This window comes from Anoplophora glabripennis, unplaced genomic scaffold, assembly GCF_000390285.2.
Source record: "Anoplophora glabripennis isolate ALB-LARVAE unplaced genomic scaffold, Agla_2.0 scaffold70, whole genome shotgun sequence".
NCBI lineage: Eukaryota > Metazoa > Arthropoda > Insecta > Coleoptera > Cerambycidae > Anoplophora > Anoplophora glabripennis.
Window position 1 is genome coordinate 965,524 of NW_019416247.1, and position 17,146 is coordinate 982,669.

The 17,146-nt window shown below is 32.9% G+C and overlaps 1 protein-coding gene across 1 annotated transcript in view; it reads right to left on the bottom strand.

Moving 5' to 3' along the window:
* The window catches only part of LOC108903687 (TNF receptor-associated factor 4), a 109,018-nt gene that overhangs the window by 68,365 nt on the left and 23,507 nt on the right, over positions 1-17,146 (bottom strand). Inside the window, exon 2 of the mRNA XM_018705943.2 lies at positions 15,413-15,464. Within this exon, the coding sequence (XP_018561459.1) occupies positions 15,413-15,464 (52 nt within the window). The remainder of the gene's footprint in view (positions 1-15,412; positions 15,465-17,146) is intronic.

Sequence of the window (17,146 nt, forward strand, 5' to 3'; positions counted from 1 at the left end):
CGACACTTTCACTTAAGATTCCCCCTATTGGCAAAAGATACTCTTGTAGCAGCTACAAGAAAGTTTTATAATTGTATTATATTTTCATTCATTTCATTTGAAAAAAATATCTTAAAATAATTATACACGTTAAACACGATAGTTTTCGACTGGGAATTATATTCCTTTTTTTTATTTTTCACCTCCATTGCGCCCCCAATGTCTTTCTACCTCGGATCGAATGCGGTTAATTCCAAGAAAGTGACGCAGGGGTCTTATTGGAATTATACCTCGATAAATATCGTACGGACTGTAGCGACCTTCATACGGGAGAAGAAACCAAAATATGGAAACAGCAAAGTAAGAAGTATTTTTAATTAGTAAAATACTCAAATGTAACTTTTCGCTTTATTTTTTTCTCCAATTATGGAACTAAAAACTGGCTGCATATAGCATCTTCATCCTGTATATACAAATAGAGTGATTTACCGGTGTTATAAAAAATTAACTAAGCATTGTGCTGTCATTTCAATAGTTTGCTATTGTATTGTTTGGCATGCTAATATTAATTTGAATTTTAAAAGCAAAATCTTATTTCCTACAGTCCATGCAAACTGATCTACGATTAAATATTTCATTATTATTAAAATAAGTTTTGAAAATGTTACGCTTACCGTATGATTTGTTCCTTAGAAATTAAAAAGAATTAAAAAAAAAGTGTATTTGAGTTACTTTTCTCTGTAATTTTAAACTTTATTTTTCCACCCTGTCCTTCCAACCATTTAGCACATGTGCCAGGGGTTGAGGGTAGGTACGAGGGGGTGTTACTTCGCCCCGCATCTTCCGGGCTTAAGTGTGTACATCTGCTCGTTCAGTGTTCAAAACAAATTTACCGACAGACTCGGATGGGCCGTTTATTATAACTGGCCTTGGTCGAAAGCTATATAGATGTTCATGTTTCGTCTGAAGAATAACTAATTTAGAACGAGCTTACAAAACGACTAAATGTTAATTGTTATGCATTAATGGTAATTAAAAAAGATAAAGCATATTATAAATGTTATTTTCTTGTAAAATTAGAAAATATGTTGGTGTACTATTTGTAAAGGTTGCTGGATGGCCCATAAAGCAAGTTTTTAACAAGTGATCCTGCTCATAAAAATAATGGTGCAACTCCCCATGATACTTTTTCAAAACCTCAATATTAACGGAGTTACATAAGCGCAAAGTTATTGTGTTTTTTTAATTAACATTTTGCTGTAACTTTCTTTTTCAGTTAAGCAATTTTTATTAGATATTGTTGGTAGGTGGATTTATTATTAGTAACGATAAAACCTATGACTTGCAATTTCAAGAAAAGAAAATAAACATTGCGATAATAAAAATCATCAAAAAGCCTTTAAAAAGGTGCTCTAGTTCCAGGTCGATAAAATTAACCGTTTCCGAAAAAAAGCTCTATAATATTTTAAAACCACCAACTAAAATGTTTTGTAACCACTTTTTCCATTTAAATCTTGACAGTTTTTTATTTTTTAATTCGGACAGGAGTTTGTTATTGGGTGACAGATATCATTCACATTCATTCACTTTGTTATATCTTACATCTCACCCATACTCATTCCATGTCTATAGGTAAGACATGAAAAGTAACTGAATAATTTTATATTACTTGGAATTGATTCAAACAACTTTTTCTTTAATCTTATCGTATCTTGGTTGGAATTTATTCTAATTCCGCGCTGGTGCCCTACTATCAACTTCATACACCCCTAAAATCAATTATTTTATGATTACCTGGCATGTCCAGGTTACATTTAAGAAATATTCAGGATAGAAAGTTTTTATAAATGGAAACATATTTGGAACAAATTTGTATTTATACGAAAAAAAGCAAAAACACCATTATTTAATAATAATTTTCATATTAATTCGTCCTCATCTGCAGAATTATCACCTAAAACAACGAGAATGGAGACTAGATACCAATAATAGAATCCATGTCCTTCATATTCATTATGGATAAAATTTATTATGTCTGTGCATAATAGAGTTTAATATTATTAAAAAAAAAGGAAACAGAAAATAAAATGAATAACTTTTTCATCTTTTTTAGCGGAATGTCAAGAAATACCATTTTTCAACACGATCTAACCACGTTATGGATTGTCCAGACTTTATAATTATTATACGCATTTGTAGGGAATTTTGTCTACTTTAATTTGGTATATCATAGTTATAACAAAAAACGCTTAGTTTTCAAGTTATACTTAGTTAAAAACTGAAAAAAGTGACGAAAATTTGAGGTTTTTTGCAATTTTTCTTGTGAAGCCGACGCCTGGCGAGGTGACAAACCTCAGATTCGAATTCAGCACCCCAAAAAACATGTAAAACCGGTGAGGAAAAAGCTTCCACATTTTTCCCTGGAAGCGCCGTTTCTGAACCTTGTGAACTAAAGCGGACAACCGCAAACTCATGAAAAAATAAATTAATTATAGCGAAGTCTCAATTGAAAACAAATAACTTTGAAGTTATGCTACTTCGTTAATATTTACGGAAGATCCCCTATTAGTTAGACACAAGTGTATGCAGTGTTTTCTAGCAGGGATGGGCGTTTACGCGTCGACTTTAATTGTCGACGTCTACGTGTAGACTTCGCGTAGACTATTTAAACAACGTAGACTATGTAGACAATGTAGACAAAACGGAGTTTGCGCTCTAATTTCAGTTTAATCTAACCTATATTATATTTGCGTTACATTTACGTATGATCTATTTTGTGCTGTACTCAATTCATCACTCAACTTTTTCTGTTTGGCTGTTTTTACATAAACATAAAATGAGCGGACGTAAACATAGAACATAGACATAGAAATTGACCAAAAAAATATCAAGTTAATTTAGGGTTGAAGTCAGAAAGTTGGTTGAGGGTTTGCTTAAAGAATACACTGTGTCTGAATTAAAATTTTCTTGGTAGCTAACGCTTAATATTATTCAGTCCTGCTAAGTAAATCAATTCTTTTNAAAACTTTTTTTTCTAGCTCTTACCCTTTTTGAGTTATCTTGAAAAAGCCCTTTGTTTTATCTTTTTCCACCCTTGGCCGGGGGTTGAACAAAAAATTACTCTCACTTATTGTTATAATATACCTTAAACTAACTCATATCAAAAATTCAGCCAAGTTGACAAAATTTCGATTCAAAGGCTTAGTTAATTGGACTACTATTAGTTAGACACAAGTGTATGCAGTGTTTTCTAGATATAAATTAACATTCAAACAAATAGTACATAGGCATAAATTGATGAAACTTTGGAACTTTGACCAATGATACATCTAATTGAAGGTTAAACATTTTCTTAATTGGCTTACAAATATGTCAACCACTTGACGGAGGTACGCGGGGAGGGGGTGAGTACCAATAGGAACTTCGGGATTTCAACGCCATTGAGTGTTTTGAAAATTCGATTCTTTTAATTTTTTGTGTCATTGCTAAAGAAAATACTCTCTTTCAATTTATACCGAAAAACGAACGATTTTTTCTATTTTAAAATGACCTGACCATGCAGTTAAAAATCTCGAAAATGAATCTAAAACTACCCATTTTACAAATAAAACATTTTATTGGAATTTTTGATAAAATGCCATTTTAAGCATAATATAATATGACAATACTCCAAACCACCATTGGCGTACAATTTAATATATTTTTTATTTGTTCAGGAAATAATGTGTCGAAAACACCCGATGAAATATTGCTATTAAAACTCGGCCCACTCCTTATTTTTTTCTTCCAAGTACACAAAGTGTCTATTACTCGCTACTTTTTTTTCGACGTTATACCAAAGCTAAGCTGAGATTACCGCTACAGTTGATCACTACTACAAACTATAAAAAATGACGCAATCACAGATCTACATCTAACGGTAGATTAATAGTACAGATTAACGCCAGCGCTAAGAATGAATTTTTTGTTGGGACTAGCGTCGCCTGGAAGTACTGCTACTGCATTCGACTGAGGACAGACAGTCGTCTCGATGGAATTTCTTTGGGTCACCGGAAATGCTGGCTAAGTTCATGCGGCGCGAGGTCCGACTGAGTATTACAACTTGCACATTACAAATGGTTGCCACTTAAAAAATACGATTAGAGTTTAACACAGTTTTACAAAGCTACAAATGTAATTAGGTATTGCGCGAAATAATGAAAATTTGACTATAGTGTGAAATAAGCTTAATATGGGCCGGGAAAAAATCTGTAATATGTAAATTATAGACATTTAAAAATAGTTAAATTTAACGTGAAGGTTTGCCACTCCCATTATTCCCTAATTAACGGGGATAGAAGTCTGAAATTAAATGTCAAGATGTTTCAGATGAAGAGCAATAAATAAATACGAGTTAAGAACTCTTTATTAGACGCTGCTGGTGCAGTTTTCATATACTTAATCGGCTATATAGACCAGGGAGGATCTGTTTTGAGATGGATGTGAGAGGGGGCAAGCAAATTTTTTCTGGATTACCTTCAGTACAACTCACATAATAAAAGTGTAGATCCCTAGACCTGGGCGAGGTCCGGAACATTTTCTAAATTACAAAAATGTTTATAAAATTTTTAAAATACCTATTTTATCTGAGTTTTTTTACTTATATCTCGGAACCTATGCATTTTGGAAGAATATTGAAGAGGAAAAAAGTTTTAGAATTGAATTTTGCATAATATACTGTAGGTTAAAAATGTTTAAATTTATTACCGATATTGCAAAATAGCAATAATTGATGAAAAAAAAGGCAAAATAATCAAGTTTTTTGGTTAATTTTTCGTGTTTTGAGTCACTTTTCGCGCGTGCGAGCGACAGCTTTTCTGCTGATTTATCTGTTGCCGATAACTTATGGATATGAAATTTTTTTCCAGCTTAGATCTCGGAAAAATGAAGTCACTGGATCAAAGATTATTGCTAAATTGTTTATAAATTAACGGTAAATGCCGAAAAACTTTGACCGCTTATATCTCAAGAACAAATAAACGGAATTTAACTTTTTTTAAAAAAAAGAAGCGTATTTCTAAGTTCTTTAAAATTATAATTTTTGAAAAAAAAATTGCAAATTGATAAATGTAATCTAATTGTTTAAAAATAAAAGTGTTAGGTACCTTTAAAAATTTACTGTGGCCGTCCTAACCAACCGATTTGAAAGATTCAGCGGTCTTTTCTATGTGAAAAAATTTTTAAATATCGAAATGCTTTATTTGAGGCTGTGCAACATTTTGAAAATTTGAAAATTTTTTTTCAAAATTTCAATTATTTTGCGAAAACTATCGAACCGATTTTAATGAAATTTGGTGTGTTGTTTTATTATATTCTAAAGTTTTTTTAACAAAATTAGAATGCCCTCGGAGCAATTAAAATATTTTTAAAAAATTAACCAAAAAACTTTGCTTTTCTTTTCATCAATTATTGCTATTTTGCAACATCGGTAATAAATTTATACATTTTTAACTTACAGTATATTGTGCAAAATTCAATTCTAAAACTTTTTCCTCTTCAATATTCTTCCAAAATGGATAGGTTCCAAGATATAAGTAAAAAACTCAGATCAAACACGTATTTTTTAAATTTTTTAAACATTTTTGCAATTTTGAAAATGTTCCGGACCCCGCCCAGATCTAGGGGTCTACACTTTTATTATGTGAGTTGTACTGAAGATATTCCAGCAAAAATTAGCTTGCCCCCCTCTTACATCCAAGAAATTAAACATTTCTCCAGATCTTCCCTGGTCTAATACCCTTTTACACGAAATTCCTGAGGTATATTAGCCAGCCACGAAATTTAATTACAAGTAATGTTCTAATAAATCCATTTTTTCGAATTTTCACACCCTGAAACGGCGGTGACAGAATTTTAGTGTTATTTTTCACTGTACTGTCAAATTTTGGTTGATGCACATTTCTTAATTAGGAAGACTCATGAGGCATATTACATGTTCTTTTTTTTTAATTTGGTAGTTCCATTTCCGGGGTTTACGTGAACTTTTCATGTGTACTTGATTCTACGTGGTAAACAATTAACAAAAAAAAATACAAAACCATTTCCACAGCGGTTAATCCGTAACATCTTGTGGTAGACCCCTGTGATTCCCATACTTGCGCCATCATAATTATGCCTGGAATGCAACCACGAACTATAAATTCAATCTAGAAGTTATAGTGTCAGACCGCGTGAAATGGACAAGTGACACAGTCGCAGATTCAATAAAAAAAGTTAATAAATATCGATAATACCGCATAGTTACGTTCTAGCACGCTGGAAAAAAGGTAACTGGAATGCCATGTTAATAAATCACATAAATGTATTGTACCTTTTATTTAGTTGGGTGCTATTGGAGTATTGGTATAGCGGCGTTAAGTTTCTATCTACAGGGTGTATCGGAGTTCTACGATCATTCAAAGCAGGAATAATGATCTGAAGAAAGCGCTTATTTCAGGAACATCCTGTATGTGCAATGGAAGCAGATACTTGAAACGTTAAATTTCTTTGGATGAATATATTAAGTAATAGACAATCTAGACAATCTTCAAATTAGTGAAAAATACTAATAATTCTAGTTAAGGGATGGTTGAGAGCTCATTCGATTCAAGATGACGTCTAGAAAAATATGCATGAAAATCGTATTCGCACATAAACAATTGCAAAAGTTATAAACAAATAAGGATAAAAAAATTGTTCAGCTTTTTGCAAATAACTCCAAAAATGTAAGCGTTAGCGTCAATTTGAAAAAACATCCTAAAGGAAGAGAAAGAAATTTCCTATAAAAATGTCTCAAATTCGAATCTCTATCGCCATTGTTTATAATTTAATATTGAATAAATATAGGGCTGTCCTTAAGACATAATTTTTTTTAATGTTATAAAAATTTCCAAAAATTATGGAATTATTTGAATAAAAAAAAAATCCTTCGATTTTTCAACAAGTAGGACCATTAATTAACTAAAAATTAGTTAACATTAACATTCCAAGTCGGATAACTGTTTAAAAAAAGGTGCTAAAATTATTTCTCTTCATGGAGACCTTTTGACAACTATAGGTACTTAAAGAGATCACATTATTACTATATCTTAAATAGTTATAACTCATTAGGTATTAATTTTCTTAGTTAACAAAATATTTAAGAATTAATAAAAAGTGGTGAAAATAATTTTTTTAAGGGAAAATAACGCTGGCACCCTTTTTGTGTTGGAAAGTGACATTAAAAAGCATTAGCTAAAAATTTTTCAGTGCATTTGTTTAAATACTTTTTATAAAGAAATGCAATTACATATTTTTCAAAAAATATATTTCATATTTTAGAGTATTTTATGATTAAATTAAACAAAATTAAATTGTTTATAATCGTTTTTTTTTTTTTTTTCATTTTATGGTTGTTTAAATAATATATTAACAATTCTTTTCTTTCCCTAAATTAATAATTTGTAATTCTCCAGAAGATTACAGAAAAAAAATTGTTGAAAATTTATTTGTTTATTTTTTTTAATAGAGAAAATAATAACATAATCAACCATATATAATTTTTCTATCGACACTAAAAGCCCTATTTTCAACATTAAATTAAAATTATAAATAATGATTATAGCGATATGGCAGTTGGGACATTTTTATAGGAAATTTCCTCTTCTTTTGGGATCTTTTTTTTTAAATTGACGCTAACGCTTATATTTTTATAACGTTTATTTGCTTATAACTTTTGCAATTGTATGTGCGAATACAATTTTCATGCATATTTTTCTAAAATCATCCGTCACCCCGAATCGAATGAGCCCTCAAACATCCCTTAACTCGAATTATTTTGATGTTAACTAGCTGAATAGAAACAATTATAGTTTTTCTATGCCATTGTGGTCGTTAAGTAACACATAATCAAATAAATGCTAAAATTGTATCCTTAACATTGTCGTATATTCGAGCAAGAGTTAAAAACTGCTTGTTTTGCAGTAAAAATAAAAAAAGACGACTAAAGTCGAACATCTTGAACATTTTAAGGACCTATTGTGTCCTTCCGTTCAGCATCTGGGTGTATCGTCGACTGTAAAGAATTTTAAGAACCGCATCCACGAAAAATAACGTAGCGAACAATAAAAACAAAAACCCAGGGTGAAACCATGCAAATCGAACAGTTGGTCTCGATCAAACATCCGCTGGAAGACCTTTTTTGTAAGAACGTCGGCCGCATCTTGAGCACACGTGTGCCCCAGACTTAATTTCCGACGTGCTACTCGATACACCCTTGTTATATATACAAAGAAAAAATGTTGTACGGCTGGATTCTATATAATTAAGAGTTAGCGGGGTTAAGAAAAAAGTAATGCCTACACATTATTTTCTATATAAAAATCTGATGTGGAAAAAGAACCAGGTACCGCACTATGAAAACAATTTTTTTAAGTGTCCCAGATTCTGTAATGTAGTTTATTTGTAATAAAATTGTTATTTGATTAACTATATTGAATTAAATCGAAGATCGTAACTGTTTGTATATATGCATAGACTGACTGCACTTCAAATTGTAAAAGTACAGAAAAATGTAGGAAAATAGATGTAGGTACCTTCTACTACTTCTACTTCTACTTCTAGTGATTGGTCCTAATAAGTCCCATTGCACTGCGGCCTGAATAGGCCTATTGTGCGTCCCACTACTAGTCCTATTCAGCAAGTAGATTTGTCCTTTTTACAAAGTCGAAAAGCTTCCTTGCTGACACTTCTCTCAGTTCCTTGGGTTCCAAATAGGGTCTCCCAAGGAGCGCCATTCTGCTACGTGCAAATCCCGGGCACTCGCCCAGGATATGCAGAGAAGTTTCATCCGCCGATTCACATCCTCGGCAGACCGGACTGTCTACAAGCTTTAGCTTATGTAGATGTTTCCTAAAGTGACAGTGTCCCGTTATGAGTCCTGTCACTCTCCTGAGCCGGATTCTATTCAAGCTCAGTAGCTCATTCGCTCTTCCCTTCGAAGGATACTCCATAAGCTCCTTAGAATGGCTATGTCCTGGCCTTGAAGTCCAGTATTTCCTGTGTTCTGTCTCAGTCCATTTGCCCAGAGCCCGCCTGACCACACTGGGAGATGTGCCACAGAAGGGCTCCGGGCCAATGAACTCTGTTTCGGATCCCTTCCTAGCAAGTTCATCCGCTTTCTCATTTTCACAAATGCCTTTATGCCCTGGCAGTCCTGGCACCCAACACAGTCTGACTATTGTTGGTCGCCAGTTCAGTCAGCATTTGTAAACAATCCCACACAAGTTTTGAACTTATCTTGTGTGCGCCCAAAGCTTTAATTGCAGCTTGACTATCAGAGAATATATATATGAGTTTACGTTTATAACCTCTACGTACATTTTCTGCCAGATACGCCATTGTCTCGAAAATTTCTGCTTGGAATACGGTAGGGAACTCCCTGAGACTGTAGCTTGCACTCCATCTGGATCTGAGTCCATATATTCCTGCACCCGTCCCTCTGGTCATTTTGGAGCCATCTGTAAACCATACTAGGCTCCACCTTTCCAGGGTATTAAACTTTTCCTCCCATTTGCTTTGATCCTCTATTAGAGTCTCAAAAGGATTGTGGAAGTGAAACCTTGGAACCATCTTGTCAGATACCATCCCAAAAGTTGGTTCCGACATATATGTGTCTATAATCCTGGAATAGGAACTACCCCTCCAGTCGCTGTTATTCCTGAGTCGATATGCTGCTAGCCGCGCTTCTCTTTCCACCACTATATGCAGCGGTGGTAGATTTAGCATGACTTCTAGTGCAGCTGTCGGGTTGATGCCATCGCCCCCGTTATACCTAAACAGGCCAATCTCTGAATTCTATTCAGTTTTTCCCTCGCTGTGGTCTGTTGTGTTTTTTGCCACCATACCACAGGGCCGTAAAGAATCCTAGGTCTTACTATCGACGTATACAACCAGTATGACATCTTTGGTTTCAGTCCCCAGGTGCCCCAATAAGGCGATGGCATATGTCTGCTTCGCCTTACTCGCCACTTTTTCCAAGTGCGTAAGGTACTTTATCCTGTAAATGTTTATCCCAGGAGGCTTAGTTTTCTTGGTAAAGGTCGTTGAACTTTGAAAAAAAGTGAATATAGTTACATTTTGGAAATCTATAAGCGGATTTGAATCAAAATTTAAGGTGTTGTATTGTTTTCAATTTCCAAGATTTCTAGAAAAAATCGATCGCAGGAAGAAACCGTTCTTTGTTTCTCAGAACAATTGTAAAAAAAACAACAAATTTGAAAAAAAAATTAATATCTAAATATATATTAAGGATTCAAGTCAATGTTTTCACCAGTATGAATAATACAGGGTGCTTGACTGCTTAATTTTAACAGACGATAGAATACATTAAAATAAACAAACAGAACCTTATATGAAATGGTCCTAAACTTAACCATTTCCCAGAAAAGAATTATCAAAATCTCCAATTTGATGCAGAAAAGTTCGATTAAGGAATATTGACATAACTGCGTGCATAGAACACCGTAAAATACAATGTGTATAAATTTAAAATTCAATAAAATTAATTCAAGCAATGTGACAACGGCGCTGCGGTTTATTAACACAGGTACTAAGGTATCCAGCAACCACCAATACGCAATTCAGTTGGTATCTGGATTCAACTGTGTCGGAGTGTTTTTTGCGTACCACTGTTTCCTTTTGTTGAGGTGTTTTCCAGCGAGTGCCCGAAAATTGGATTCGAAGGTGTCGTGCGTGCATCGACAATGGTGGTGAATATTTTGAGCATATGTTGTAGTTTCTTTTGTACTTGTGCATTTAAAAATTACTGAATTTTGCTTTTTGGGAAGTACCTAAATTATTTTTAATACGTATGATTATTTGGATGACATGAATCTTTGAGTACCTACTTTAATTAAGTACATATTTTTCAAATACATAATTTGAAAGTTAAGTTCCTGTTTTAAGAGATTCATAATTACTATAATTCGAGCTAAAATTTAAGCTCAACACATTTTATTTTATTTATTTAAAAACCGGAAAATAATTGGCTTGAAATTTATTAAATGTTTCACAGTAATAGTTGTTTAAATTTTTTCTGCAAGACAAATCTACCGCGTGTACACGTGGTGTGCATCAGTAGGTTAAGCGCTGTTGTTATGAAACTCTCCAATATTAATTCTCGCTGTATTTTGAAAACTGTTAATCTTACGCCTCTGTAATATACAACTTTTTTGTTCATTTATGGTTACTGTATCTCATGCTGAAGTAATGGCAGTCAAACTTCTTACACCCTGTATACCTACTTATTATTACGAATATGCATTTATAAAAATAACGTTTAAAAATTAATTTAAAATATTCATTAGACCATTTCCGCTTTTTCGAAAAAACTGATTCTGAATATATTCAGAATGATCAAGAACATGTTGTTCTGGAATGAGAATAATCAAACATGGAATTTGGTGTTACTCTTACTTAAAAACACATTCAAGTGTTTTTCTGTTAAAGAGAACTGCAATATATTTTAAAGGCATCCCGAATATACAGGGTTTTTATGTAATAAGTGCGTTCTTTAAACAGGATGATAGAAGACTAAATGTTTTCGAGAAAATTAACCATAAATGTAAACTGAGCCTGTGCAACTTGTGCACCTGCGTTGTGTGTTGCAGTATTACTTATCCGGCGTATAAATGTTTTATGATCAAGAAATAGCAGATATGGTGTTAATTTACGGAGAATGTTAGTACAATTTAAATGACACTTGTCGTTTGTATGCGGTCCGTTACCTCAACAGACGACAACCTAACAGTAGAACAGTGCAAAAGGCAGTATTTTACAAGCAAGGTGCTTTTTACGGATAAATGTTGTTTTACTAGAGACGACATGCTAAACGTTCACAACATTCACTAATGGTATGATGCAAATCTTCACGTTCTACATAGATCTCGGTTCCAGCAATGATATGCAGTAAATGTGTGGTGTGGTGTTTTTGATGACAGATTACTCGGTCCGATAGTGTTACCTGTACGTTTAAATGGTGCTGCTTATTTAGGTTTTTTAACAAACACCTTATCGGACCTGTTGTAAGACGTCTCTTTACAAATCCGTGCCCAAAAGTTCTTCATGCATGATGGTGCCCCTCCCCATGTTTTCCGTGCAGTTTGTGAATTTTTACGTACCAACTTTCCGGAAAGGTGGATAGGACGAAATGGCCCTGAACGTTAGCCAGCACGAAGTCCGGATATGAACCCTCTGAAGTTATTTGTTTGGGGGTTTATGAAACAAAATGTTTACCGAACGCCTATTGTCGATGCAGAGATCTTCAACAACGTATTTTAGCTGCAGCTAATGAAATTCGACAAAAGCCGGAAGTATTTGCACGTATCCGGTAATTCTTTTTGTTACTTTTAAACGAGATTTGAATAAATTTCAACATTTTCGGACACAAAATTTAAACCGTCAAAACCGCCATCAGCGTTTTTGCACTGCAGCGCGCGGCAGCTTCGATATCAAAGGTACAGCTGGCTGTGGCACAAGGAACGGCTTTAATTATGTTTAAACCTTCATGATTTTTTTTTTCAGTTTAAAATGCAATGTTTTATACCATCAGTTGCTTAATAAAAGTTGCTTATTTTTGTGTCTTCTATAACCCTTTTCAAGGAATGCACTTATTTCAGAAACACAGAAAATAATAAAATTCTAGCACAAGTCCTTACATGTTCATTTCTTGGTGATTTCACTCTATAATAAGATATTTTCATTGCTTTTGTTCCGTTGAAAATTGACTTTCGATGCCATGTTACACATTAGCACGTTCGCTTGTAATAAATAGTCCAAACAATTCGAAATGATATGCGGGCTGCTGGTCAACGTCCTTATCCGCGTCGCGGCCCTGCTGGTGATTTACGACATCCAACTCGTGTTCTCGACCAGCGTTAAAGTCTCCTTTGTCACTCCACGTTTACATATTCAATTCCATCTAATCTAGCGAAGTGCGCGACGCGTTTGCCTCTTTCTCACAACTGTAAACCTGGAATATATTACTCTGCACCATCGAGACCCGACCCGTTGAATTATGGTCTTCTATATAGGCTTACGTACCTTTTAGACTGCCATCTTTGACGTCCGGCGGTTACAAATGGGTCAATTTGATTGTAACAAATTGCTGACAACGGATTAATTGAATGTGTCGCAGGGTGAGGCAAACAGGCCTTATTACCATTAAGATATATTAGGAGCAGTATATTACTCGGAATATGTTACCTATACGTACAAATATAAAGGATTAGTCGATAAAAAAATAGAAGAGCTCTCTTAGATTTCTCTTTAAGCCGAAATTAAAAATAAATTATTATAATCAGAACCTATCAAAGTGTTATTGGCCGCTATAGTATACAGGAAAACGGGACGAAAGAGCAAATAGGAAATCGCAAGTGGAAATCTTTCTAGCAGCTTCAGTCTGTTGTCGGCACTTTGATCTCATTCAACCGTTCTCGGTGACATTGGATGGAGAACCTCTGATCAGGACCGTAATAAGAAATTTTTAACTGTGCAGGAAATCATATTAAAATAGATAATAATCGCGTTAAAGTACTAAAATTATTAATTTCAACATTTAATTACAGTTTTATTACTACTTTTAATGCAAGTTTCAAACCATTTTGAGTTAATACCTATATTAGTTATACTTATGATGCAACTGCGTTTACTGATGTAACGGGATTGTCAAATTTGGTTTTAAATATCTCCAATAAATTATATTCTACATCAAAATGTTAGAGTATGTATTAATTTTGACAAAATCCTCTAAAATTATTTTTGTGTCACATTTCTTAAAATGCCTAACATCATTGACTGCAGTTATATTTTGTATTTGTAATGTAAGGGTTTATCTTTGTAAAAACTATTGCGCAATTGATTCTCTGGATCGTTTTATTTTTTAAATATAGCGCAAATAGTAACATATTTTTATTATCATATACAGGTACCTATATTTTTTTATCTACAAAATATAAATTAGGTATTTGTTTATGTTTTTACCGTTTTCACTTATTCAGAATTTTATCAAGCACAATTTCTAAACTGTAAAATTTTTAAATACATCTCTGTTTATTACAAACGACTGGCGAATTGTGGAGGGTATGTGCAAATTGAAAACGATACCCAGTATGTTATGCTCGTCTGAATTTGCTGGTTTAGGTACATATGCTGTGATACCAAGTACCTACTAAAAATTTCATCTTGGTAAGTTTACTGCCCTTATAGGCTATGTCATCACAATTATTTCCTTAATTTCATAAATACCTTTTTAGGTTTGTTTTTTTTTCTCATAACTTTTATTAAAAAAGTTTTTCCAATTCAAAAAATAAGAATTAAACACTAACAGATCAAGTCAGTATTTGTCAGCTTTGCTGTTGAAAATAAGGTACATTCATTAGTGATATATTTTATTTTTCTGAAAATTTACTACATTTATTTTAAAAAATATGAATTAGTCAGTTAAAGTAGACATGATCCTAATTTTTGCGGAAGCTCGGAAAGAACCAAAGTTCGAAGTGGGATTTTATAGAAACAACTGATTTGTCAATAATGAATATAAACATTGATTGTATCTTGTTTTTCACCGTAACTTTAATAAAATCATAGTAACAGAGTTGAACGAACCAATCACTAGTTGTGGGTCACCCTATACAAGCTGTTACAAATTCGCTTCTCACTACAGGGATCTCGGAAAAGGTAAGAGATACGAAGTAGCTTAAATCGGGGCAAAGACCAACATTATGCTTCTAAAAAATCAAGGCTAACATGATTAGTTTTTTCGAAATACTATTTGAAAAAAAACTAAATTTTGGAAATCCGTATTTTTTCATTTTCAATCTTCTTTGAGGTGATATTGAAAAAAGAAGAACAATTTCTCATGGCAATTTTTTGCCCTCTATCGAATGGCATAATCAATTCTTATATGCAACGTTTCGTCTCTCCATGACCATCATCAACTTCATTTTTTTTATTCGACCCTGAAAATTTTATTACATTTTTTGCCTGACATTGGGGGTCATCAATATCGTATTTAAAAAAGTAAAGTTGATGATGATCCTGGAGAGACGAAAAGTTACATATAAAAATTGATAATGCCATTCGATAGAGGGCAAACAGTTGCCATGAGAAAGTATTCTTCTTTTTACAATATCAGCTCAAACAAGGCTGAAATGAAACAAAAATGGATTTCCAAACTGTCGTTTTTTTTCCAATATTTCGAAAACTAATCATATTAGCCTTGAGGCATAATGTTGGTCTCCTGATTATGCAACTTTGCTCCCATTTAAGCTACTTCGTACCTCCTATCGTTTCCGAAATCCCTGTAGTGAGAAGTGAATTTATTGTAACAGCCTGTATGGTGAAAAATGATTAGATATTATATTTGGTGGCTTCTTACCTTAGCGTAGTCAAGAGGAACACAATTTTCTGGTCCAGTGAATAGTCCTTCACTGAAAAAAAAAAAAAAAAACAGTTAGTACAGTTGTTTCAGCAAAAACTGGCACATTTCGTTACTTTGAAGTACCTACTATCATTTATCATCTATATTGGAATTCAGTTACAAAATCGACATATGTTAGACACGACGTGGATAATACGATTTAATATATCAATTACATATATTGTAAATAATTATATCCGTATGACTAATCGACAGCGTTTAAATTAATTGCTATTGCAGTATTTGCATTGAAATAGTGTCTTAATTACAGATATGTTTAGGTTGTTAATAATGGTTTATTGACGTAGAATTGCAGGGCACTCCTTTCAAGCTGATTCCTATTTGCAATTACTCCGCAAATAACAAACGTCACTTATTTTAGATTAATCGACAGATTGCCACATGCCTAAAATGTTCAGATGCTTTGAAATGTATTTCAATCTAGTTTCTTTACTGTAAAATATGGATTTATGAATAAACTCATAAATAAAAAAACAAATTCAAACAATTTGCAAGTAGGTATATCGAGTGTATTTGTTAACCTGAAACTTTAAAATATCTCGAAAAATAAGCACCCTACGAAAAAGTTGGAATTTATTATAGCAAATGTATTGCAGAATCGTAAGCCGGAGAAATCGAAAAAAAAATGAATTTCGTCGATTGCAGCGCCTTCTATCATGAATCGAAAAAGTTTTAGCCATATAATTCGAATCTGCAATAAAAAATGAGGGTTCCTACTTATGATTTCAAAGTTATCCCCCTCCCCACCTACAAGGGGTGGTGGAGAGGGATCAATTTTAGCACTGACGTATTTCTCTCGCAGAATGATTACAGTTTGATTGTCGACATTTTTTTCGAAGGGTGCTTATTTCTCGAGATATTTGAAATTTTCAGGTGTAAATTCTATTTAAACAATTAATTAAAGTTGTAAAAGCAACACACATATTCTTATTTCACATTTCACATTTTGTTGTTAAAGGTACGAAGAAATTTTGGCCTATATTTATACTTTCCAGTTTTTCAATACAAGAACAATATGCAATACTTTTATGCAGGGTGATTCACTTTTTATAATTAGGACTTTAGCCATCGATAGATCTTGTCAAAATAATGCTATTTTGAAGTATACACTTTTTCTTTCAAAGGCCTCCTTTCATAGATATAAGATATTGAAAAAAAATTTTTTTTTTGGTTTTTTATTTATTTTTTCTTAAACTATGAAAGCCATTTGTTTTATACTTAGTATGAAGTGGACGAATGAAACGCTCTATTTTACAAATTATACTAAATATAAAATTTCATAGTTTAAGAAAAATTAAATAAAAACCCAAGAAAAAAATGTTTTTCAAGAGCTTATATCTCTAAAAGTAAGCCTTTGGAAGAAAAATTGTATACTTCAAAGTGACATTATTTTGATGAGATCTATCGATGGTTAAAGTCCTAATCATAAAAAGTGAATGACCCTGTATATGTAACTAATCTAGTAAAGACATATAAGGCATAGTTGTGACAAAGAACACTTACTACCCATGTCAAGATCAGATATATCCCAAAATAAAAAAAAATGTAAAGAATTTTAATAAAAATATATACTGTAGTAAAATATGTTTTAGTAAATATCCACAAACACAGAGATGCATACATATAAATTGAATAATTTAATAGAACAATGTTAATAAATTTTCCTGAAAT